Below are 24,817 nucleotides of genomic sequence, written 5' to 3'. Positions count from 1 at the left end.
TATTTGGGAGAAGCCACACCTTTCTCCATGGTATCCCATCCACAAACCCATTCCAGTATGGAATAACATCCGGTCGTGTTGTGCGGTTATCTAGAAATAATGTTCTTATAGCTCTGTTATTTCTTCGCTGATCAGATAGACAAATTTTCCCTACAGGCGTGTCTGCTGGAGACAGACAGGTGAGGTCATAAACGTCAAGTCTCTTTTGGCCCTTAAAAAGCATACATACACCAGAGGGGATGGCTCCAAATACCCTGGCATAGTCTCCAGGAGTTACAGGGATATTAAATTTTCTAAGAAATTCTTCATAGGTGAGCAAAAGGCCTTTGCTATTGAATAGCTGGTCAACCCATATGATGTTGTTCTGAAACCAGTGTTCCAAAAACAGAGATTTCTGTTTATATAAGATGTCTTTGTTATTCCAAATCAGAAAGTTGTGGGGAGAGAAATTATGCTTGTAGATGAGGGACCATGAGAGAAAGGCCTGGCGATAAAAAGCAGATATCTTAACAGGGATTTTATCAATGTCATAGTTACAAACAAGAAAAAACTCAATACCACCCAGCTTAGACAATATATGGAGAGGAATAATATTCCAAATTGAAGTTGGGTTTCTAAAGATTTGCTTTAAAGTATTAACTTTGAATGTATTGTTTAAAGTGTAAAAATCCAGGATATAGAGACCACCATTTTCACATGCATTCATGACAACTGACTTCTTCAAATAGTGATTCCTATTTTTCCAGACAAAGTTAAAGAGCATTTTATCAATAACTTTTAGGGTCTCATCAGAGAGATGCAGAGCCAAGGCTGCATATATTAGCCGAGATATTCCTTCTGCTTTGCTGAGCAAAACTCTTCCTCTCAGTGATAAGTCTCGTAAGAGCCACTGATTTAATTTACTTTGGGTTTTCTGTATAATTGGGTTGAAATTTGCGGTGCTTCTTTTGTTTTGATCTTTTATTATTGAGATTCCTAAGTATTGCACTTCCTCCTTTATGGGAATGCGATACAGTTCAGGTTTTGTACAGTTCTTGATAGCCATAAGTTCACATTTATTAAGATTGAGGCACAAACCAGATGCCTTTGAAAATTCCTGAATTACATTAATGGCTACAGGGATCTGGCCTTCATTTCTCAAAAAGAGTGTTGTGTCATCTGCAAGTTGTGTTAAAATTAGTTCTCTGCCAAGGAGGGAGATGCCTTCCACAGTACTATTTTTGATATGATATGCCATAAGCTGTGCCACCAACAGAAAGAGGTAGGGGGAGGCAGGACAGCCCTGTCTTATTCCTCTAGAAAGATTGAATCTGGGGGATGTGCCACTTGGTAATTTAATAGAGCTGCTGCTGTTCTTATAAAGTGTCTTTATAGCAGAAGAAAAATAAGTACCAAAGCCAAATTTATGCAAAGACTGTAGGATAAACTGGTGCTCCACTGTGTCAAAGGCCTTATAGAAATCTAGGAACAGAATAAATCCATCATCATCTAGAATATCAGAGTAATCTATAATGTCCATAACTAGCCTAATATTGTTTTTATGTGTCTTTTAGACATAAAACCTGACTGTGTTTCTTCAATTACTGAGCCCAGTACCATTTTCAATCTTCTTGCAAAAATTAAAGCAAATATTTTATAGTCATTATTAAGTAATGATATTGGGCGCCAATTATCAATCAGGGAAGTGTCTTTATTGGATTTGGGAATTAGTGTTGTTAGTCCTTGCGTCATGGTTGGAGGAAGTTGTTCATTTTCTATACTTTCCAAATAAACCTCAAAGAGAAAGGGAGCCAGATCTTCCGTGAAAGATTTGTAAAATTCTGAGACCAGACCATCAGTGCCAGGTGACTTATTATTTTTTAGTTGATTGATTGCATCTATAACCTCCTCAAGTCTAATAGGATCATCACACAGCTCCATCTCATCTTCGGAGATGTTTTTAGCTGTTACGGAGTTCAGAAAGGCATCAGCCGACCTCTGGCAAAATTTGGAACTGTATAATTCTGCATAAAATTGACTACAGTATATGGATATTATCTTATGATCATCTGTAAGCACCCCATTCACATTTAGCTTATTGAGACTGTTAATCTTGGAGTGGTGTTTCTCTAAATTGAAAAAGTAGTGAGAATTTTGTTCTCCCTCCTCCAGCCATCTTGCTCTAGATCTGACAAAGGCACCTTTAGCTTTCAGATTATACAGTGTGTCTAATTTAGTTTGCAGAATTGAGAGTTCTAGTCTTTCACCCTCTGACAATGTATCTGGGGTTTTACTAGACAAACAAGTGATCCTTGACACCACATTTAACTCCTCAATTTTTCTAGATTTGGCTAAATCACTGCTGAATTTTCTTAAAAAAGTACCAAGCTCGAACTTCAGAAGCTCCCAGTTGACGCCAAATTGTTCCTCTTTTCTGGCTTTAGACCAAAAGTGTGAAATCATACGCATCACCTCTCTCTTTACCACCTCATTCGTTAGTACTGAGCTGTTAAGTTTCCAGTATCCTGAATGGAGAGCACCTAATTGAGAGACGGATAATTTTATTTTAACATATATAGCCTTATGATCTGTGAGGGGAGTGGGGTGTATGCCCACCTCAGTCATTTTTGTTAAAACCCTGGGAAATTAACCAAAAATCAATTCTAGATTGCTTGGACCCTGTTTTATTGCTCCATGTAAAAGCATTTTTATTAGGATATTTTACTCTCCATATGTCTTCAAGATTAAATTTATCCATGAATGCAGTGAAATTTGTATTTGTTCTATTTGTTGACCTTGGAGGCCATTTATCAATGGCACTATCAAGTACAATATTAAAGTCACCTCCTAACAGTAACTTAGCATTTGGAAATTTGGATAAACAGCTTAGCAGTATATCCTCTATAGATGCAATGAGATTGTTATTTTCCTGTCTTGAATTGTACCCATACATGTTGCATATTATGTATATCTGGTCGTTACATTGTATGGTTTGGCAAATGAAATGACCAGCAGGGTCACACTTAGTACATAAAACATCCCCATTAAACCTGTTCTTTAATGTAGTGACCCCCGCTGAATGCTCTGTGCCATGAGAGAGCCAAATGGAGTTACCCCACTGCGATTTCCAGTAGTTGGTATCATTTGGCACAGAGTGAGATTCTTGTAGATAGACAAGGTCTGTTCTGAACTGCTTGGCAAAAAGAAATAAAGCTTTGCGCTTAACATTGTTACGCAAACCCCTAGCATTAAGAGATATTAGAGATAGACTTAACAGAATTAAGCAATAGTAAACAAAGAAAAAACTTCGAGTAAACTTTAAGTAGTTTTAGTGTGCAACGTTGAGATCAGCACCAATATGCTATATTACACTAAACAGGAAAAGTGATTGAACAGTAACTCAGTAAAACCTTCATTTTCCTTTTGAGTTCCTTAAATTTATAATAAAGCCTTAAACAGTTAAATATGTATATAGAGCCCCTCTTTTTAGAAAACACAGCTCTATTAGGGATAGAATAAACAGTGTTAACGACTTCTAATCCCCCCTCGTTATTATTTCTTAATTTTTTTTATTTATTTTTTTTTTAAAGAAAATGGTGGCTAACTATACTCCAGGCAGACGAACCTAAGAACAAAATGAGCCTGACAAAATTGGTTAAACAGCTGCCGTACTTCTTTAGGATAAATAGATTCTCTTCACCACTATGGCCGTATCTCTGCGCCATTGATAAAACCTCTCCCCCCAACGAAGTAGGCCGTCTTCCCTTCCTCTCTTGCTTTCTTAATCTCGGGCCACAGTTTTTGTCTGTGCTCCCTTTCTTCCATGGTCAGGTCCTCCGTGAAGCGCAGACCTCTTGACTGTAGAAAGGCACTGCTTCGCTGCTTTCCACAGCTCCTCCCTGTGCCGCCGGGACACAAACCTGATGATAACACAACGAGGCCTCGGGTTGTCATGGCGCCTTTTCCCCAGCCGATGAGCTACATCTATGGCGTCGAGAAGTTTCTCTTTCTCAGATGGAAGCACCTGTTGACATATACTGATGACTTCCGCACGTACATTTTCCTTTTCGTCCTCTGGAAGTCCCTGCAGCCTCAGGTTCCACCGCCTGCCATAGCTTTCCAGGTCAGCGATGCGTATAAAGCATTTCAAAGCTGACGCCTCATTCTTCTCCACTCGTTTTTCAATTAGAGTCATTTTTTCGTTCATCACTTTTAACTCAGTGCGAATGGTGTCTACCAAGCTTTCGAGCGCGTCGCTTCTGGAGTTGATCAGGTTTGATAATGTGCGGACAGCATTGTCCGAGCCAAAGACGTCTGTGTCATGGGATTTGAGTAGAGTGGGGTTCTTGGCAGGAGGAGGCTTACTTGGGGTGATCGGCAGCGGCGGGAAGTCCTCTTCATTCGACGGAAGCACCGTGCAGTCCATGCTGCCATTATAGTTGTGGTCGTTAGCTGCGATGCTAGCTTGGTTTTGTTTCTCACCGCAGGCATCACTTTTTCTGGCTGACTTGGGCATTTTTAAGGCTCCAAAGGTTGTCAGACTTAGTTCAAGCAGGAGTATATTTAGAATAAACTTTGCTTACAAATGTAAAGTTTATATTAAAGTTTGGTGCCGAGAGCTCAACAAACTACGTGTTATCACGCTGCCATCTTGGCCCCCCTGGCCGTTTTGTAAGTAATGAACGATTTTCTGGCTTCCTACTGTGTCCCTCCACTCATGCGCGTCCTGCGTAAACAAGCTTTGCAAAGAAAAAACTAACGCCAGCTTGTGGCCTGGCATGGGAACTACATCGTTTTCATCATTTCACGTGTCACCGTGTAAATGAGAGGCCAACCAAGATGGCGGCTTGAGCAGACGCTCCTTTTCAACCTGTTGCGCCAAACTTGTTAGATTCACTGGAAAATCCTCAACTAAACGCTACACACTTATTAATATTGTTCGTAACAGAATCCCAACCCTTTTTAACAGCACCAGTGTTCTCTCGACAGGAAAAGATCCTCTAAGGTGAGCAAAAATCCGCCGGCTACCTCCAGGAACATCCTGACTTCTGCGGGACACGACTTCTCCATGATGGCTGATGCTGCAGCTCTGACATTCCCGAACGAAGAAGAGTTCCCTCCGCTGCCGATCTCGCCAGCAGGGACCCCTTGTAAAGAACCAGCCAACAAAAAAGCCCTCATTGTACAAGGTGAGGAGAAAAGCGGCAACAATTCCGACATAATTAAAACTCTGTCCAAGCTGATCAACACCCGTTTTGACACCGTAGAAAAGATGGTCATTGACAACGCGCTAAAAATTGAGGGGCTCAAAAAATCTGTTGACTTTGCTTTTGAGGAAATTAAAGATGTGAAGAAAAGGGTCGACACGACTGAAAATAAGGCAAAAAAAGATGGGGCTACCCTCCTCGAGTTAGAGAAAAGGATCATTGATGTGGAGCGGTACTCCAGACGTTGGAACCTGAAACTTTATGGAGTACCAGAGACTGTCTCCAAAGAAGATGTGAAGAAAGAAACCATCAGGATCTGTCAAGCCATTCTCCAGAAGGGAAACAAAAGCTACCTGATGTGATTGATACTGTTCACCGCTTAGGAAAAAGAGAGAGAATGACAACAGACCAAGAGGAATCATCCTCCAGTTCTCGTCCCGAACCTACAGAGATGCTTATTGAAGGAGCGCCATCTTCACTTTACAGAGGATCTGTGTCCAATAGATCGGAAAGCCAGAGCGGCACTTTGGCCGGTGATCGAGACGGCGAGGAAAGAAAGGAAGTTAGCCTATTACGTCGGTGTGCGAGCCTGCGTGAACGGTATATCAGTCGGTCTCTCTACCGACTATATGGACAAAAGACTAATGCAGCTGGAGCAGTTAGCTTATCTTACGCTAATTAGACAACTCTGCTACCAACATCCAGAAGGACACGAAATAAGAATTTCTAGTGACATAAGAATATGCAGAAACTTTAAACCCACATTCTATTCAGGTAATTTTGTTCAGAAACATTAAAATATGTTCATACTCGTTTGGCAGCTCCAAGTTAAATCTAAATATGCTGCAATTTATTTGCACTTTTAAAACACTGTTAGTAAGTGTTCTCTATATGTAGCGTTAATTCAAAATAACTATATATTCTTTTCCACCTTATTTGTTAATCGGCGCATAGTTTGAAAGTAACACAGCACACACACGCACAAAACTTACATCTTTCTTTCATAAAACTGTCTTTATCTATAGGTTCATTGAATGCCAGGGGGTTAAAAATGCCACAAAACGGAAAGCTTTATTTCTTTTTTCCAAACAACTAAATACAGATCTTTTTTTCTTTCAAGAATCACATTCTACTAGTGATTACATAAATTTTTGGAAGAGTCAATAATATATATCCATCACATGGTAGCCAGCATTCAGCTGGCACTCTTACTCTTACTAGGTGACCTTGAGTGCCCTGAAAGGCGCCTATAAATAAAATTTATTATTATTATTATTATTATTATTATTATTATTATTATTATTTACTCTAGAAAACAAATTTCAAGGTGACATCCTTTTCTATAAGTGTGATACTCAGGGACACTTTGTATTCATGATATTGTCATATTGCAATAAAATCTTGATTACCATAAATATTTATGGGTATAACTCAAAACGTGAAAACTCACAGCTTCTCTCTCTGATAGAAAATAATCTGACTGATGGTCTAAACAAATTTCCTGATGCAATTATTATAATTGGAGGGGATTTTAATATGATATTAGATAATCAACTGGACAAATGGCCACCTCAAGCTTAAGGCCGTTTCACACCGGACGCATAAATTCCGTGCGAATGTTTCGTGCGTTAAAAATATTTTTCGGACTCTCCTGTTCTTAATGCAGCCGTTCACACCGACCGCGTCATTTCACAGGACGAATTTGCGGCATTTATTTTTTCGGATCAAGTTCGATTTTTCTGACTTTCGCAAGCGAACAAACAGGACTGACCAATCAGAGCGCTGCATTTAGCAGCATGCGAGGTCATAGCTCAAAACACAGAACCGATGTACTGAATATAGTGATGTGGGAACAATAAAATCATAATATTTTACCTCAGACACACAGCTACACGCTGCTCCGGGTCAGTCGGCTCTCTGACATTATCCTCTGCCTCCTCACATGTGATCCCAACTCTGCCAACAAGAGCTCAAACTGTCCCACTGACATCCAGAAATTTGAGTGAAAGCATCCGTGATGCAGCTTCAGCTCCGTGATCAAACCATGAAACTCTCCCTGCTGCTGCTTTCCTATGAGTTGGATGAACCCATAAACTCTGTTTCTTCCTTCTCTTGTTTAGAAACATCAGGACCATTACATCATCACTTGATGTCGACTGCATTTTTTTTCCACCGTGTGTTATATAGGGAGGATTTAGTCGCAAAAACGCAACGCGTCCGGTGTGTATGTAGGTTACACGACAGGTTCGCATCCGAAAGATTCAGAATTTCGTGTCGTTTTTACGCAACGCATCAGGGGTGAAAGGGCCTTCATGATTCAAACACTCTGCTTAAATCATTCATACAGAGATACAATTTAAAGGATTATGAAGAGAAAAATTTCCATCAGGCTCTACTTTCACCTGGAGTAATAATGATGGATCTAGACAGTCTCGCATTGACTATTGGTTAGTATCTGATTGGATATATATTAGCCAATAACATCATCATCATCATATTCTTCCTACTCCGCTCACAGATCATAAAGCAATATACATTTCAATAAATCTGTCTCATAGGCCTCTTTCCCACCAACAGGGTTCCGGAGCCTGTGCCGTAATTTGAACCGTTAGGCGGGTTTTCCACCGCGGAAGCACTCGGTGCTCGGCCGAAAAACGGGTTCAATTCCGGCCCCGCAAACTAGCTGGTCTGGAACCAAGAACGCGTGACGAAAGCAGCAGAAGGGCGTGACTCTGCCGTCTCAACATCCAGTTTTCTACCATATTACATGTGTATTACAGGAGAAAAGCGATTTTCATGGCTGTGAATTAGGTTGGGCTCTAAGGCTGAACTTGCTGCTTTGTATCAGTTCATATCACAGATAAAAGGACACAAAGTGCGTACTTGTCGTCTTGCTCTAATCTGTCTGTGTTTCCCTCTGTGCTGCACACAGATGTGCTGCAGTAGTTTGGTTTGGACCCTAAAACGTATTTGCAGCACAGAAAGGGGAGCGTGTTCTCCCACGTTTGTGCGCTTCGGCTTCGTGTCCAGACGAGGACCCGTCCACACACATACGTAAAGGAGCAGTTCACAGAAACGCGGTGGGAACGCGGGCCCGTTCTTAAGCGTTTCGCCGGTTCCTTGGGTTTGGCACGGGAACTTGCTCCGGCTCCGGAACCTCGGCGGTGGGAAAGTAGCATCAGTCAGTTACAGAATCGGAAAGCCTACTGGATCCTAAACAATTCACTACTTAAATTAGACTCAGTTCAGCAAAAAATCTCCCGAACAATCTCTTATTTTTTTGACAAAGCCAACACTGAAAACAATATGGGGCCAACTGGGAACTATTTCAATTTGAGATTGCAAATTTTTTAAGACAGCATGGTTCCAATATAAAAAAGTCCAAGAAAGCTGAAGAAACAAAATCATCAGTGAAATTATGTTCTTCTCCAAAAAGAGTCCCTCAGACTTGTCAAATGATGAAAACATAAATTTAGCCACTTTACAAAATAAACTGGATGAAATTTACAAAAATCGGGCACAAGGAGCTTTCATAAGATCAAGATTAAAATGGTTAGAAGAGGGTGAGAGTAACTCCTCTTATTTTTTTCAATTGGAAAAGCATCGTGCCAAATCCAATACACTTCAAGAGTTAAACATAGAAGGGCAAGTATCCTCTGACCCAAAATTATTGCTAACTATGTTTACTCTTTTTACAGTAAGCTTTATGCTCTCAATCACCCAAACGGAAACCCTGAACATTTCTTGAACTCTGTTAATACATAACGTATACTTGACTCTGAACGTGAGAGTTGCGATTCTAATCTAACAATTAATGAAATACTTTTTTCTATAAATCATTTAAAAAAATAACAAATCCCCTGGGTCAGATGGATTAACAGGGGAATTCTACAAGCAATTTGGTGATCAGCTTGCTCCTTTTCTCGCCAAAGTTTTCTCAGAAAGCGTTGAAAAAGGCACCCCCCCCCCCCCCCCCCCCGCTTTAAATCAAGGGATTATTACCCTCATACCTAAGCCCAAAAAAGACAAATTACTCATTGATAACTGGCATTCTATATGTCTCTTAAATAATGATTATAAAATTCTGGCATCAGTATTTGCAAAAAGACTTAAATCTGTATTAAATACAGTTATTGGAGAAACACAATCTGGATTCATGCAAAATAGACACATTTCCAATAATATACGGCTCGTCCTTGATATTCTAGACTATTCAGAATTAATTACTGATAACAGTGTCATACTCTTCTTAGACTTTTACAAAGCGTTTGACTCCATTCATCACAATTTTATCTTCAGCTGTCTTGATAAATTTGGATTTGGTCCGTTTTTCTGCAATACAATTAAAACATTATATAATAACGCTAACTGCTCTGTCAAACTAAAAAATGGTACCTCCCCTAGGTTCAATTTATATCGAGGAATCAGGCAAGGTTGCCCAATTTCCCCTTATCTCTTTCTTTTATCCACTCAGATTCTTGCTGACTACGTTTCTGTAAATCAGCTGAAAGGTATTTATGTTTTTGGTAAAGAAATCCAAATTAGTCAGTTAGCTGACGACACTATTCTTTTCTTAAGCGATACCAGTCGAGTTTCTCCTGCTTTAAGCTTAATCCAAACCTTTTCTGACGTATCAGTGCTTCGCTTGAATATAAACAAATGTGAACTTCTACCAGTTAAAGAATGCACTGTCTGTAATATTCCTGTTAAAAAAAAGTGTCACTTATTTAGGCATAATTATCTCTAAGAACAATTTGGAAAGATGTTCATTAAATTTTGCTCCCTTAATTGATAAAACCAAAAAAGCCTTAATTTATGGCTCCAAAGAGATCTGAGCCTCAGAGGACGAGTATTATTATCTAAAGCGGAGGGCATATCACGGCTTACCTACTCTGTGCTCTCTCTCTGTATTTAGACAATCAAACTCTTAAATCTATTGACCAAATGTTATTCAAATTTTTATGGAAAAATCGCATACTGAGTCAGTGATGGCTTTTTAAGTAGGGGTTTAATTACAGCCACCTTGAAGGTCTGTGGTACATAGCCAACTAATAAAGACAGATTGGTCATTTTTAAGATAGAAGCATCAATAATTGGAAAGACTTCTTTGAACAGTCTAGTAGGAATGGGATCTAATAGAATAGAATAGCCTTTTATTGTCATTGTACATGGTACAATGAAATTGTGCATGCTCCACTACAAAGTCTGTTTCTTTGCACTAAAATATAGGGAAATTAAAATAATTAAGTAGAAAAATACTGACTGTACAAATAGAAACTGACATTACTGTACATAAAATACACATTAAATCTACACCAAAAAATATACACAAAACTGTACATTAAATTTCACACGTGTTTTTTGTGTGTGTGTGTGTGTGTGTGTGTGTGTGTGAAGGGGGGGGGGGGGGGGGGGGGGGGGGGGGGGGGGGGTGGGGGGGGGGGGGGGGGGGGGGGTGGGGGGGGGGGGGTCATGTCTATTTGCAGTCCGTATGGCCCGGGGGAAGAACTGTTTGTGAGTCTGCCGTCTTGAGGGTAGCAGGTCAAACCAGTTGTGGGCAGGATGTGGGGGGTCTCCTGTGACTGCGCTGATTCTGGATCAGTCCTTCAGGGAGGGCAGAGGGCAGCCGATGATCTTTTGGGTCGCTGCTGATAACCCTCTGCACTGCTTTCCTGTTTTCAGCTGTGGAGCTGACGTACCATACACCCAGACAGTATGTCAGGACACTTTCCACTGAGGAGCGATAGAAGGTCATCAGCAGCTTCTTGTCCAGATGGTTTTTCCTGAGGACACGGAGGAAGTGAAGCCGCTGCTGAGCCTTCTTAACTAGGGCCTTGGTGTTTGAGTCCAGGAGAGATCAGCTGAGATGTGGGTGCCGAGGAACCTGAAGGTGGTGACAATTTCCACATGTTCACCATTTATTTCAAGGGGGGTGCGGTCTTGTTGGTGCTTCCTGAAGTCCATTTTCAGTTCTTTGGTTTTTAGAGCATTCAGTGTCAGATTGTTCACTGAGCACCAGTGTGACAGTTTTCCTACCTCAGCCCTGTATGCTGTCTCATCCCCTCCTGAGATGAGCCCAACCACGGTGGCGTCTTCTGCATATTTGATGATGATGTTGGTTGGGTGAGTTGGAGTGCAGTCATATGTGTAGAGGGCATACGGTAGAGGACTGAGCATGCAGCCTTGAGGGGAACCCGTGCTGAGTGTGAGTGTGGGGGAGAGATGGGGGCCACATCTGACAGATTGTGGGTGGTGAGTGAGGAAGTGCTGTATCCAGATGCAGGTGAAGGAGGATCTGCAGTTTTATCAGTTTGGTGGTTAAGATATCTGGGATGATTGTGTTAAACGCTGAACTGTAGTCCATTCAATTCAATTTTATTTATATAGCGCCAAATCACAACAAACTGTCGCCTCAAGGCGCTTTGTATTGTGGGTAAAGACCCTACAATAATACAGAGAAAACCCAACAGTCAAAACGACCCCCTATGAGCAGCACTTGGTGACAGTGGAAAGGAAAAACTCCCTTTTAACAGGAAGAAACCTCCATCAGAACCAGGCTCAGGGAGGGGGGGTCATCTGCCGCGACCAGTTGGGCTGAGGAGAGAAAGACATGCTGTGGAAGAGAGCCAGAGATTAATATCAATTAATGATTAAATGCAGAGGGGAGTATAAACAAAGTAAATAAGGTGAATGAGAAACAGTGCATTATGTGAACCCCCCAGCAGACTAGGCCTATAGCAGCATAACTAAGGGATGGTTCAGGGTCACCTGATCCCCCCCCCCCCCCAATAGTAAACTCATTCCTACGCCCTTGCCTCTGTGTGTGAGACTCTGAGCAGACTGAAGGTGAGTGTTTATGGGTAACTGCTTAATGAGTGCATCATGGGAGGTGTCAAAGGTCACGTGTGGAAGAAAACTGCAGCTGCAGGAGGAGTAATCAGGAAGACGAGGCCGACGCACTCACCTGGACAGACACGGTGAGTTTCAGCTTCACATTGACAGCACAGCTGACGATCAGCTGATGGAGGTCAGGTTGGAGTTTCCGGGTTGGGCCCGACCCGCAGACTCTGTGTGGGAAATGAATGTGCTCACTGATTCTTCTGCTGTCACTCTGGTGATCAGAATTCATGTGAAACAGTTGCTGAAGTCTTTCTTGATTTGATGAAGCTCATAACAGAGTTAGTGTTGTTTGACTTCCTCTTAATTACAAAGAAACTGGCTGCAGTTCAGCTGGGAATGCAGCAGGGGGCGCTCTGAGTTTGACCTCATTAACAGGCGTGAGCTAAAGTTATGATTTCCACCTGTTTCTAGGAGACGGCGGCTCCGTTAGTGTTTCTCTCAGTGAAGCTGATTTAAAACTGTGGCCTTCTGTTGCTGCGTGCTGATTGGTCCATTAAGGGTTTAGGAAATGATGTTTCTAAACAAACTGATCAGGAGACCGCTGTTCGCTTCATGCCCCAAATCAAAATGAAGGATGCCTTAAAGCAACTTGTGATGCTGACATTTCTGATACACACAGAAAGGAGTTTTACTAAAAATAGAACTGCATCTGCTGTCTCGGCCCCTTTCATCAAATACAGGAAGAACATTCTAACAGCTCCACTGAGCCCCATTCCCTAATGGAAGTCCCTAATGGTCTTCGCCACTGGTTATGTAGGAAGGTCAGACTTTAGTCTGTGGTGCCCGTGGCCATGAGTTGAGATGGGATATACAGTTGGTGAAAGGAAGTGTAGGACAGGCAGGAAGCTCTTCCCTCTGCAGAGCGGCCCTCTGATGGAGCGCTCCTGAACAGCACCAGACCTGAAGACCACCATGCTCTGATCCTCTTCCAGGTCCAGGCTTCTTGCTCCCTGTGGTTCTCCTCCTGCTGAGCAGCCATGTTGGGGCGACCCGTCCTCCTTGCTGGACGCTGCAGGTTTCAGCTGCGCTGCTTCCTGTCCTCCCCTCCTCCCCCTCAGCCTGAACTGCACAGACTCCATTACCCAGCAGGAAGTGGGAGGCAGGATGCCAAAGGTGGGGCAGGAAGCAGGGCTGATGAGTTCGGCCAGGTCGACCAAATCTTAAAGGTGAGAAAAATCCACCTCTCAAAGTGGTTAATCAGTGACATCACACACCATATTGATCATGTGTTTCCAGGCAAATGAATACAGCTACACCCTTCCCAGAGGACCCGCCTCACATGGTGTCTTGGGTTTCCATAGCAACATGTGCCATCCAACCTCCCCTGTGAAGACCGTCAGAGTAGCGCCACCTGCCTGCCGGGCCGTGGAGGCGTCTTGTTCGGTGTGTTTGACGGTCACGCGGGGCCAGCCTGTGCCCACGCCGTCAGCCAGAGGGTCTTTACTATATCACCGTGGCAACACTCCCACTGAGGACCCTGGCGGAGCTGGAGCGAGCGGTGGAGGAGGAACGGGCTATACCACCACTGCTGGAGTGGCACAAATACCCCCAAGACCTCAGCTGCCCTGACGGAGGAGCGACCTCCTTCCACAGCCTCCGAAACTACTGGCAGGAGAGGCTGGAGACTGAGGAGGAGGAGGACAACGAAGAGAAGGTAACCAGGCATCCTGACACATCACAGAATCAACATCCATGAATGGTACAGGTCCATACCAACTACAAACAACTGCCTGAATGCTAAAGCCTTCACCTGGTCACACCTGATACCAGATGAGGGTAGGCCCCAATCTATTCATGGTACCAGGTGAGACTGGAACCTATGGTGGCCCAGAGGTGTCAGGGCAAATACAAAACCCGCAACACAATACAAATGCTGCAACGGATATAGAAAACCACAACTGAAGTGACGCAACATAATTTTTTTTTTTTTTTTTTTTTTCATAACTTTCAATAAAGACGGTAACTGTAATGAACAACTCAAGGAGTCTGTGGAGACGATTTAATAGAATATAGTTGAAGTTATAGCTTCCAATTCGGGAGTTTCTGAGCGATCAAGTCTCCGTTTTTTTGCACCGTACAGTCGCTAAGCAACGCAAGTTATCTGAAATTGCTTCATTGTGTCGCAGAGAGACTCCCACAAGCCACCTTTCATCCCGAAGCCCTGCTGGGACTTCAACCTTTACTTTCATGAACTTGACAGATTTCCTCAAGTAGCTCATGGCACCTGTGTGATAAGAACGTCACCAAATTCATAAACTATTTCATCCGAAACTACCAGTGATTTAAATCTTTGCCACTTATAAGTTCACTGTCTGTGTTGTGGTGCTTATGACACGTTCTGTCTGCTGTGTGACGCAGTGATGCGCTGTCAGCTCACCTGTGCAGGTCTCCCTCTGCTTCTTCTCCCATATCAAACATAGTAGGCGAGGAAAAGAAACACACGGTTTACCTCCGATATTAGCAAATCAGGTCCTCTGCATGGCTCCTGTTTCGAAAGATCCATTCTCCACTTTTCATTTGGCCTTTTTTTTTGTGTGTGTGTGTGTGGTGTGTGTGGGGGGGGGGGTCAGGCTAGCTTAAATGTCAGTGTAAAAACGTGATGATTGTTGTTTTTATCAGCTGATAACTGATCATTGTGTCATTGGCAACGGAAAATGAGTTTGTGCACAGGTCTTGGCCTGCGCGGCAGCTGTTCAGTGCATTGTGGGATTTGTAAGTATACGGTGGGAGCGCAAGTTACCCGCTAGCCATTAATAGCCATATGAAATCAATCTTACGGACGTATAAAATTATATCGCGACCCAGATGTGGCCCGCGGACACTGAGCCTGACACATGTGCTCTAGCTGCTGCGTCTCTCGACTATCGTCTCTGCCAGCAAGCAAAGCTTCTCTTCGTGTTGTTTCATTCAACGGGCACTGTTACTTATGTTGCAGGTTGCGTCACTTCCGTTGTGGTTTTCTGTTTCCGTTGTGGCTTTTGAATTTGTGTTGCGGATTTTGTATTTGTGTTGCAGATTTTGTATTTGTGTTGTGGCTTTTGTATTTGACCTGACACCTCTGGGCCACCGTAGGAACCAGGTGCAGATGGACTTTTCAGAATCTGCTTTTTCTGTTTTGTTTCAGCACAAAGTTCATATGTGGTGATGTCATTATGTCTTCTCTAATTGGCTGCAGGATGACAGCAGAATGACATCAGCATTGGTCAGTGCATTCCGTCGCCTTGACTACGACCTTTCTGTAGAAGCCCAGGTGCACCTGTCTCTGACCTCCCCCAGGTGAGAGAGCAGGTGTGTTTCAGTCAGCAGAGACTCCAGGTGAGTTTATTTCAGCAAGTTAACCCTCTCTCTCTGCCCATAGGCGGGTGTATCTCGCTGGGGAAGGGTTTCTCTGACCTCCCCCCTCCGGGCGGTGCTGTCTGGTTGCAACAGCCTGTGTCGTCCACATCTCCAACGGCGTCCTGCACGTGGCCAACCTGGCGACAGCCGGGCCATCCTAGGCTCCAGCAGCCGGATGGGTTCTGGTCTGCGGTCAGCCTCACCAATGACCATAACGCTCAGAACCCTGAGGAGCTGCAAAGGATTCTGGGAGAGCACCCGGTGTCAGAGCAGAGGACAGTGGTCCGCCATGACCGTCTGCTGGGTCTGCTGCTGCCCTTCAGAGCGTTTGGTGACATTCGCTTTAAATGGAGCATGGAGATGCTGAGTCAGATCTATGATACTCGACCGGACATCCTGTCCGCGGTCAGCGAGGTGGTCAGGACGATGCCACAGCACTACCTGACCCCGCCCTACCTGAGCGCCGAGCCAGAAATCACCCGACACTGCATCAGACCTGCAGACAAGTTCCTGGTTCTCGCTACTGACGGACTGTGGGAGCTGATGCACCGCCAGATGGTCATTCAGCTGGTGGGCGATCAGCTGACAGGTCAGAGGGATCAGTTATTGATCATTTAAATATTTATAGGTTTTACTGTATTAAATCCAGTTCAGAGTTCCATCGTTTTCTTGCTACCAAAAGTTTACTCCTTCAGAGTTTTACATCCTCACTGCATACAACCCTGGGTACTGTGGCTCCATTTTAAATATAATCAATCAGTCTTTATTAGTTGGCTGTGTACCACAGGCTTTTAAGGTGGCTGTAATTAAACCTCTACTTAAAAAGCCATCACTGACCCAGCTGTCTTAGCTAATTATAGGCCAATCTCCAACCTTCCTTTTCTCTCAAAGATTCTTGAAAGAGTAGTTGTAAAACAGCTAACTGATCATCTGCAGAGGAACGGTTTATTTGAAGAGTTTCAGTCAGGTTTCAGAATTCATCACAGTACAGAAACAGCATTAGTGAAGGTTACAAATGATCTTCTTAGAGCCTCTGACAGTGGACTCATCTCTGTTCTTGTCCTGTTGGACCTCAGTGCAGCTTTGATACTGTTGACCATAACATTTTTTTTTTTAATTCAAGTTTTTTTATTTGGGAATAACATGAAGAAAATGTATCACCTGATCACAAAGTGTAATACAATATTTTACAATTCTCTTATCAGTTGGTTTTAATAATCTAGACAATGTACCTCTTCCATTTTTTAAAGGTTTTATTTGGAGTAAAATCTTGGTCGTATGCTATCCATCTAATCAGCAAACAGGATTCTTTATTTTCTTTTACTAATTTCGACCAGGTCTTAAGTGCTATTTCTGAGCACAGGCTAAGTTCCTTTAAGTCTTTTAATAAGTCTATATTACCAATTATTGCTTGCAAGGGGATACTGATATTTGTACATTCAATTTCTTTCCATTTTGCTATGTAGGAGGGATCACACATCTCCATTAGTGGTTTATTTGCACTGCCTTGTAATAGTTTTTATGTTAGGGAGTGAAAGGTCTCCTTTATCTTTAGCCAGCTGTAAAGTCTTGAATCTAATCCTTGGCTGTTTCCCTTGCCAGATAAATCTGGATATCAATTTATCAATTTCCTGGAACATAGATTTAGCTGGTTCTGCTGGTATCGTCTGAAAAAAGTATAGTATTTTGGCAGCATCATCATTTTGATGGCTTCTAGTCTTTGCATAAGTCCCCAGGTAAGGCATAAGGTTCCATCTGGATAGGTCATTTTTTATTTTAGTCATTAAGGGGTTGTAATTGCAATATTTCTTGTGTCTTTAGGGATGGTCACTCCCAAGTAAATAATTGATTCCATGTCCCATATTATTTTGAAATTGTCTTTGACAGTGTTATTAGGTGAATATTTGAAAGTTAAAACCTGAGATTTGTGGGAGTAGTTTATATCCCGAAAGCTTCCCATATTCCATCAAGATTTTGTATAATTCTGGGAGGGATTCCTGAGGTTTTGCCAAGTAGATTAGGATGTCATCTGCAAATAGGGCTAACTTTTGTTCTTTATGGTTTATCTTGATGCCATGTATTTTGGTGTTTTGCCTAATCCATTGTGCTAGAGGTTCAATAAATATGGCAAATAATAATGGGGACATGGAGCATCCTTGTGTACAGCCCTGTTCAATTTTTATTTTTCCTGATAGTCCCCCGTTAATCCTGATCTTGCCAGTAGGCTTGTTGTACAGTTCCTGAATTACCTTTAAGAACCTATTGAAAAAGTTGAATCGGGACAGGGTTCTGAATAAGAATGACCAGTCTGTTGTATCAAAAGCTTTTTGTGCATCTAAGCCCAGTATAATTGCTTGTTTGTCGTTCCTTATAATATGATCACGTTTAGTGTTCACCTAATATTGTCTCTGGTTAGTCTTTTCTTTATAAAACCTGTCGGATCTAAGTTTATTATATCTGGGAGGATATGTTCTAATCTTTTGGTTAGTATGGAAGTAAAAAGTTTATAGTCTTGATTAAGTAGACTTATTGGGTGATAATTTGAACAGTTCAGTTTATCTTTACCCTCTTTTGGGATAACTGTAATCATCGTCTCCCTCCTTGAGGGGGGAGTCTGTCCCCCATTTAGAACCCAATTGACCATAACATTTTATTATAGTGATTAGAGCATACTATAGGTATTAAAGGTACTGCATTGCAGTGGTTTGAATCATATTTATCTAACAGACTCCAATTTGTTCATGTAAATGGGGAGTCTTCTTCACACATTAACGTTATGGAGTTCCACAGGGTTCTGTGCTAGGACCAATTCTATTTACATTATACATGCTTCCCTTAGGCAGTATTATTAGAAAGCATTGCATCAATTTTCATTGTTAAGCAGATGATACTCAGCTTTACCTATCAATGAATCCAGATGACACACATCAATTAGTTAAACTGCAGGAATGTCTTAAAGACATTCGCATTTCCACCAGTACCTACCCAGCGTGGCTCGACTCGACTAATTTTTAAAACCTGACAAATGGAGGCTCGCAAACCACTGGGAGGTTCGGTAGAATGCCCAGACCAAGGTTTTGCGGCAGTAGTTTTGCAACAAGAGAGCCATCTGAAACGTACACACAGCATACATATTTTAATACTTAACAATGATAACCTTCATCCATTAAATCATTGTACAGGGGACTTATGAATGATGATGATAGCAAACTGGCATTAGCTACTGTTAGCTTGCCTCTATCTCATCCATTGTTGTGTTTTGAGTGGCAAACAAATTACGTCAAGAGACTACTGCCTGTGTTGCTATATCGACTCCACCCACACTGATGTGGTACTCAATTGTAATGGAAATTTAAACAAGACCGTGCCGAGACCTGTCGAGTTGAGCCGCGCTGAGTAGGCACTAGTGGAAAAGAGAAACAAAGAATTCCGCACACCAGAGCGCTCCTGGAAAAAATTTCAACTGAACAGACCTTAAAATGTGACATTTCGGGCCAACATGCCCTGCTTCAGTCTGAAAAGGGCATGTTGGCCTGAAACATCACATTTTTTTCCAGGAGCGCTCTGGTGTGCAGACTTCTTTGTTTTCATTGGTTCTTTGGTTTCCTGCACCCTTTATTTTTGGATATGCGATATTGGATATGAGACTCTAGTGGAAAAGAGGCAATAAAGGCCTGGATGACCTCTAATTTCCTGCTTCTAAATTCAGAGAAAACTGAAGTTCTTGTACTCAGCCCCACAAATATTACAAATATGGTGTCAAACCAGATACTTACTCTGGATGGCATTACTTTGGCCTCCAGTAACACTGTGAGAAATCTTGGAGTCATTTTTGACCAGGATATGTCCTTCAATGCACATATTAAACAAATATGTAGGACTGATTTTTTGCATTTGTGCAATATTTCTAAAATTAGAAACATCCTTTCTCAGAGTGATGCTGAAAAGCTAATTCATGCATTTATTACTTCTAGGCTGGACTATTGTAATTCGTTATTATCAGGCTGTCCTAAAAGCTCCCTAAAAAGCCTTCAGCTGATCCAAAATGCTGCAGCTAGAGTACTGACAGGGACTAGAAAGAGAGAGCAGATTTCTCCCATATTGGCTTCTCTTCATTGGCTCCCTGTTAAATCTAGAATAGAATTTAAAATCCTTCTCCTCACATACAAGGTCTTGAATAATCAGGCCCCATCTTATCTCAAAGACCTCATAGTCCCATATCACCCCAACAGAGCACTTCGCTCTCAGACTGCTGGCTTACTTGTGGTTCCTAGGATACTTAAGAGTAGAATGGGAGGCAGAGCCTTCAGCTTTCAGGCCCCTCTTCTGTGGAACCAGCTCCCAGCTTGGATTCAGGAGACAGACACCCTCTCTATTTTTAAGATTAGGCTTAAAACTTTCCTTTATGATCAAGCTTATAGTTAGGGCTGGATCAGGTGACCCTGAACCCTCCCTTAGTTATGCTGCTATAGGCCTAGGCTGCTGGGGGGGGGGGTTCCCATGATGAAGCAGATTAAATGTTGTGACTGTTTCACAAACTCAGAGGTGGTGCTGGTTGACACATATGAACAGAGCTGTGCACATTTAGATGAATCTGTCCTTCTTCCTGTCCTCACAGCATCCTGCCTCTGTGTGGTTTGTCCCTGTACAGGCCTACAGCAGCAGAGACCCATAATTCCTGGCAAGGGCACAACACTGGGCGGGCTGCAGCGCCTCCTGCTGGAGAGGAGGGGGCGGGTTCTGTCGGTGCTGGAGGACCAGAACAGCGCCACCCATCTGCTCCGTCACGCCCTGGGTAATGATGGATATGGAGCAGTGGCTCCGAACCGTCTTGTTAAGGTGCTGAGTCTGCCGGTGGATCTGGCCCGGAGGTACCGTGATGACATCACCATCACTGTCATTCACCTGAACGAGCTCTAACACTTGCAGGAGTTTACTCTCTGGTAACCACCCTGCTGACCAATCACTAGCAGCCATGCTCACTCCAAACTTCATTTCCATCCATGTTCTTAAACACATATTCAATCATGGCTCAGGCTGCAATTTGTCCCTAACTCAGTGACCACAGAGGAGCGTGACTGTGAAACTGTGAAGGCGATGGGGCAACACGGCATCTGACAAAAGGTCCACGAGCGTCTAAACTGTGATCTGATTTTACTTTAGAAGATCTCACACTCAGCTTTAGATCACTTCCTGGAAGTTTTGCTTGTTGTGTGCCCACCTTATTACTGAATTAGGCAGAACAGTCTGAATTAAATCATTGCATAAAGCGTTGTGTTTTAGTTACTTTATTGAACAGTGTCCATCATCCAACTTTGGCACTCCTACCCAGGCGCAAAACCTCTCTCGACCATGTTACTCATTACGTCCTCACATAAGCACATAGTGAGTTTCAATACATGACATCCCTTGAAATTAAAGTTTACCTTTGCATACATAAATTTTCATTATTTCCAGCATCTTCTTGTCTTGCTTTCTAACAGTGTTTTTTCTTTTCTCTAACTACTCCACAACACATGTAACATTTCTCATAACTACGAGCATTTTTCTTTTCAGAACCCTTACATCTGTCATCCCTGTTTCTTTATTTATGTCACCACAAAACCTCTCTGGTGTCTTTCTAATCCTTTGGGGTCTGGATATCACTTGTTTCCCTGAGCCTGTAAGTGTCAAGATCTTTGTCTATTTCACATTCTTCTTTTTCAGGAGTTGTTACTTGTCTATAATGTCCTTCCATGGTCTCATTTGTCTCATATTTCTTTACGTGTGTCGTGTTCCAGTAATAACGATCTCTGGTTGGTGATTCAACTACGACTTGGTTTCCTGTTTTGCGCACAACCTTGTGTGGTGAAGCATTAAATGATGTTGTAAACTTGTCCACTTTGTCTGTGTCTCCCACGTCCACGTTTGAGTACTTTTGAGCTTTTCTTCAATCATCAGCACAAATCTTTGCTTTTCCGTTTTGTTCAGCATCTCTATTGCGTACATCTAATGCAACGGTATTTTTCTCACCTATGTCCGGTAACTTTTCCCTCATTTTTCTGTTGAACTAGAGTTCTGCTGGACTTTTGCCTGTGGTTGGATGTTCTATACTACAATACGCAGTAACATATTTCCTCAGCTCACGTCTGAACCCTCGGGTTGTGCGATCCTGATCCTCTTCATCAGGGATGCATTTTGGCATTCTACCTCTCCATTGGCTTGAGCCCATTTTGGTGTTGTTCTCACATGTTTGATTCCATCATTTGCACAGTATTCTCTTAACAATTCAGATTTGAACTGCAGACCATTGTCTGATTTAATGGAAAAAGGTAACCCATGTCTACTGAAAATACTGTCAATGACCTTTTCTGCTGTTGTTGACGTCATCACATCATACTCATAGTAGTGACTGTAGTAATCTACTAGTACAAGTATAGAATGGTTTGAAGGTAATGGTTTAAGTATGTCTACCGTGACATCTTGCCAAGGTCCATCTGGTAAATAGTAAATGGACTAGTTCTTATATAGCGCTTTTCTACTCAGTCTGAGCACTCAAAGCACTTATACAACACGTTTTACATTTACCCATGCACAGCCATTCATACAAGCACTTCCATGATTAATTAAGCTAAGTACTTTTAATTAGCTAACATTCACACACATTCACACTCCGACGGTTGCATCGGAGAGCAACTTGGGGTTAAGTATCTTGCCCAAGGATACATTGGCACGTAGCACGTAGTGGTAAAAGGGTACTTCTCAGGGGTTCTGGTGGATCAGGTCTGCCTATGATTTGGCATCCATGACATGCTTTTCTCTGCAGCTTTGTCAAGTCAAGTCAAGTCACATTTATTTATATAGCACATTTAAAAACATCAAAGGTTGACCAAAGTGCTGCACATAGAGATAAACAGGGTAAAAAGGCTAGCTCAGCCTTTAAAGCTTCGAATGCTTTCTTTTGCTCTGGCCCTAATGTAAATGTAGTCTCTTTTCAGGTTAGACGTCTTAGTGGTTCTGAGAGCGTAGCAAACTGCGGTATGAACCTGCTGCTAAAGCCTACCAATCCTAGGAAGCTTCTGACTTCTGCAGCGTTCTTTGGCTCTCTGGCTTCCATCACAGATCTCACTCTTTCTTCTGTTGGTCTGATGCCTCTTTGTGTCAGCAGTATTCCCATGAATACAAGTCTGTTCATGTTGAACTGGCACTTTTCTGGGTTTAATGTTAATCCACATTCAGAGAGTCTCTTCATAACAGCATGCAGGCACTCGTCATGTGTTTCTTGGTCCGGCGCGTGTATGATCACGTCATCTGAGATGTTCTCAACTCCCTCAATGCCTGCTAGTGCATTAGAGATCTCATGTTGATATTGCTTGCTAGCTGATGAGACACCAAATAGTCTTTTATATCGGTAAACTCCATTGTGCACTGCAAATGTTGTGATCTCCCTGGATTCTGGTGTCAGCTCCAGCTGATGGTATCCCCACTTGAGATCTAATTTACTGAAGATTGCAGAGCCGTTTAGTCCTCGGAGTATTTCATCCACTGTAGGAATGGGGTATCTTTCCCTGACTATGGCCTCATTTGCTTTTCTCATGTCTAAGCACATCCTTATGTCTTTGTCATTTTTCTTTGGTAATATCACTACAGAATTTACCCACGGTGTAGGGCCTTCTACACATTTCACAATGTCCATGTTAATCAGTTCATTTATCTTTTTCTGAACAGCCTCCCTTAAATGGTACGGTATGCGTCTCAATGGCTGTGCTACCGGTTTCATCTCTGGATAAACGAACAGGCTAATTTGTTTACTGTTCAACTTTCCTACTCCTTTGAACACACTTGGGTACTGCTCTTGAAGAGAGTGTTTCAGATCTGTGACAGCTGACACATTTTCACCTATTTTCAGCACCTCTAGCTTTACAGCAGGCTTTTTCCCCAGGAGTGGTTCACCATTGCCTCTTATGACAATAAACTCGGCCTCCTCTATCTTATTTCCATCTTGATTTCACATTTGAATGCAACTTTAACTGATAATGACTGAGTTGAGGAATATGCATACAAGTTCTTCTGTTCTTTGGGTATGTATGAATAACATTTTATCTTTTCAGCTTTCAGTTTTTCCCATACATTTTCCCCCATTACATTACTTGTAGCACCCGAGTCAATTAGCATTTTCAACTCAACTCCCCCCACACAAAATGTTAGTTTCTCTGGTACATCATCGTGTTTCACAATAAATGCATACTCATCTTGTTCAAACACATTCACATTTTGCTTCTTATGCATGTTTGTACGACACATTTTGGAAAAATAGTCCTTACCACCGGTTTCGAATACTTTCCTTTCTTTGTTGTGGAAATCTGGCTGACCGTGTCCTCTTCTTTCCTCTCCCCAGTGATGCTCATCGCTGCCAGCTGTTCCTCCACTCGTTCACATTGTGCAGCCACCTCCAGTGTGCGAGCCAATGTTAAACCCGGACCATCCATAAGTAACTTTCTCCATTGAGAAGTGCATTTAGCTGGGATGGCGTCTGATTTATCTTTATCTCCTTGAAAGTCAGTCTTTGCAGCCTGTCTTAAACTGTTGCACAGGCTCACTTTGTTTTTGGGACAACTTGGGAAAGCTGTGGCGTACGTATGCTGTATTCACTTGGGAAACAGTTGTGTTGAGTGCTGCCGCCTTATAATCATTCTCCTCAAAATTATAGCAGGCCATTTTAACAGAAAATCAGTTTCACCACATTTACATTACTAAAAATGTAATTTTGATGAATCATAATTACATTTAAAATATCTTGAATTGTAATTATGGATGTGTCACCCGTCAAATGACGAATCCAGTGACATCATTTCAAATATCTTGAAAGGAATTTTGACTCTCAAAATGTAATTGAAGATATCTTGAATTATTGTTCTTACTAGTCAGAATGTAAATGCAGATATCTTAAATTACCATTCTGGATGGTCAAAATGTCGTTTTAGATATCTAAATGTGATTACGGATAGTCAGACGAAACTGATTTTATGTTAAAACGGCCCGCCATAGGTACATAACCTCTCAACCACGTTACTCATTACGTCACCACGTAAGCACATAGTGAGTTTCAATACGACACCGCTGTGCTCCCAGAGCTGAAACATCACCTGCAGCTTCACACTGAACTGCTGCTCCTCAGGTGTGGAGGGACACCAAGAGCATGCTCAGATCTGTTGTAGCGTTCATCAGCCTGCACTCTGAGTTTGTTCTGCTGTAACGTCCTGAGGTGTCTGAGGGAGAACATTCAGAGGAAGCCACCTGAACTGCAGTGCACTCTCTTTCTGGCCCCACCTCCCCCGCTCACTCCCTGACCCAGCATCTCAGAGGCACAAAGACCACGAGACACAACAGGACTTCCTGTCAGGTGTATAAACGGC

General features: G+C 42.4%; 1 protein-coding gene across 1 annotated transcript; it reads left to right on the top strand.

Annotated features, from left to right (window-relative positions):
• The first annotated feature begins 12,897 nt into the window (after positions 1-12,897).
• LOC115780481 (pyruvate dehydrogenase [acetyl-transferring]-phosphatase 1, mitochondrial-like) lies at positions 12,898-21,309 on the top strand. Its single transcript, XM_030729690.1, is given in 11 exon segments — positions 12,898-13,252; positions 13,323-13,392; positions 13,395-13,523; positions 13,526-13,740; positions 15,262-15,362; positions 15,445-15,467; positions 15,470-15,510; positions 15,512-15,557; positions 15,560-15,583; positions 15,586-16,011; positions 20,074-21,309. Coding segments are annotated over 11 exon segments (1,533 nt in total). The 5' UTR covers positions 12,898-13,063; the 3' UTR covers positions 20,343-21,309.
• Positions 21,310-24,817: the final 3,508 nt, after the last annotated feature.

This window comes from Archocentrus centrarchus, chromosome 5 (assembly GCF_007364275.1).
Source record: "Archocentrus centrarchus isolate MPI-CPG fArcCen1 chromosome 5, fArcCen1, whole genome shotgun sequence".
Classification (NCBI taxonomy): domain Eukaryota; kingdom Metazoa; phylum Chordata; class Actinopteri; order Cichliformes; family Cichlidae; genus Archocentrus; species Archocentrus centrarchus.
This window is presented reverse-complemented; position numbering and strand designations above follow the sequence as displayed.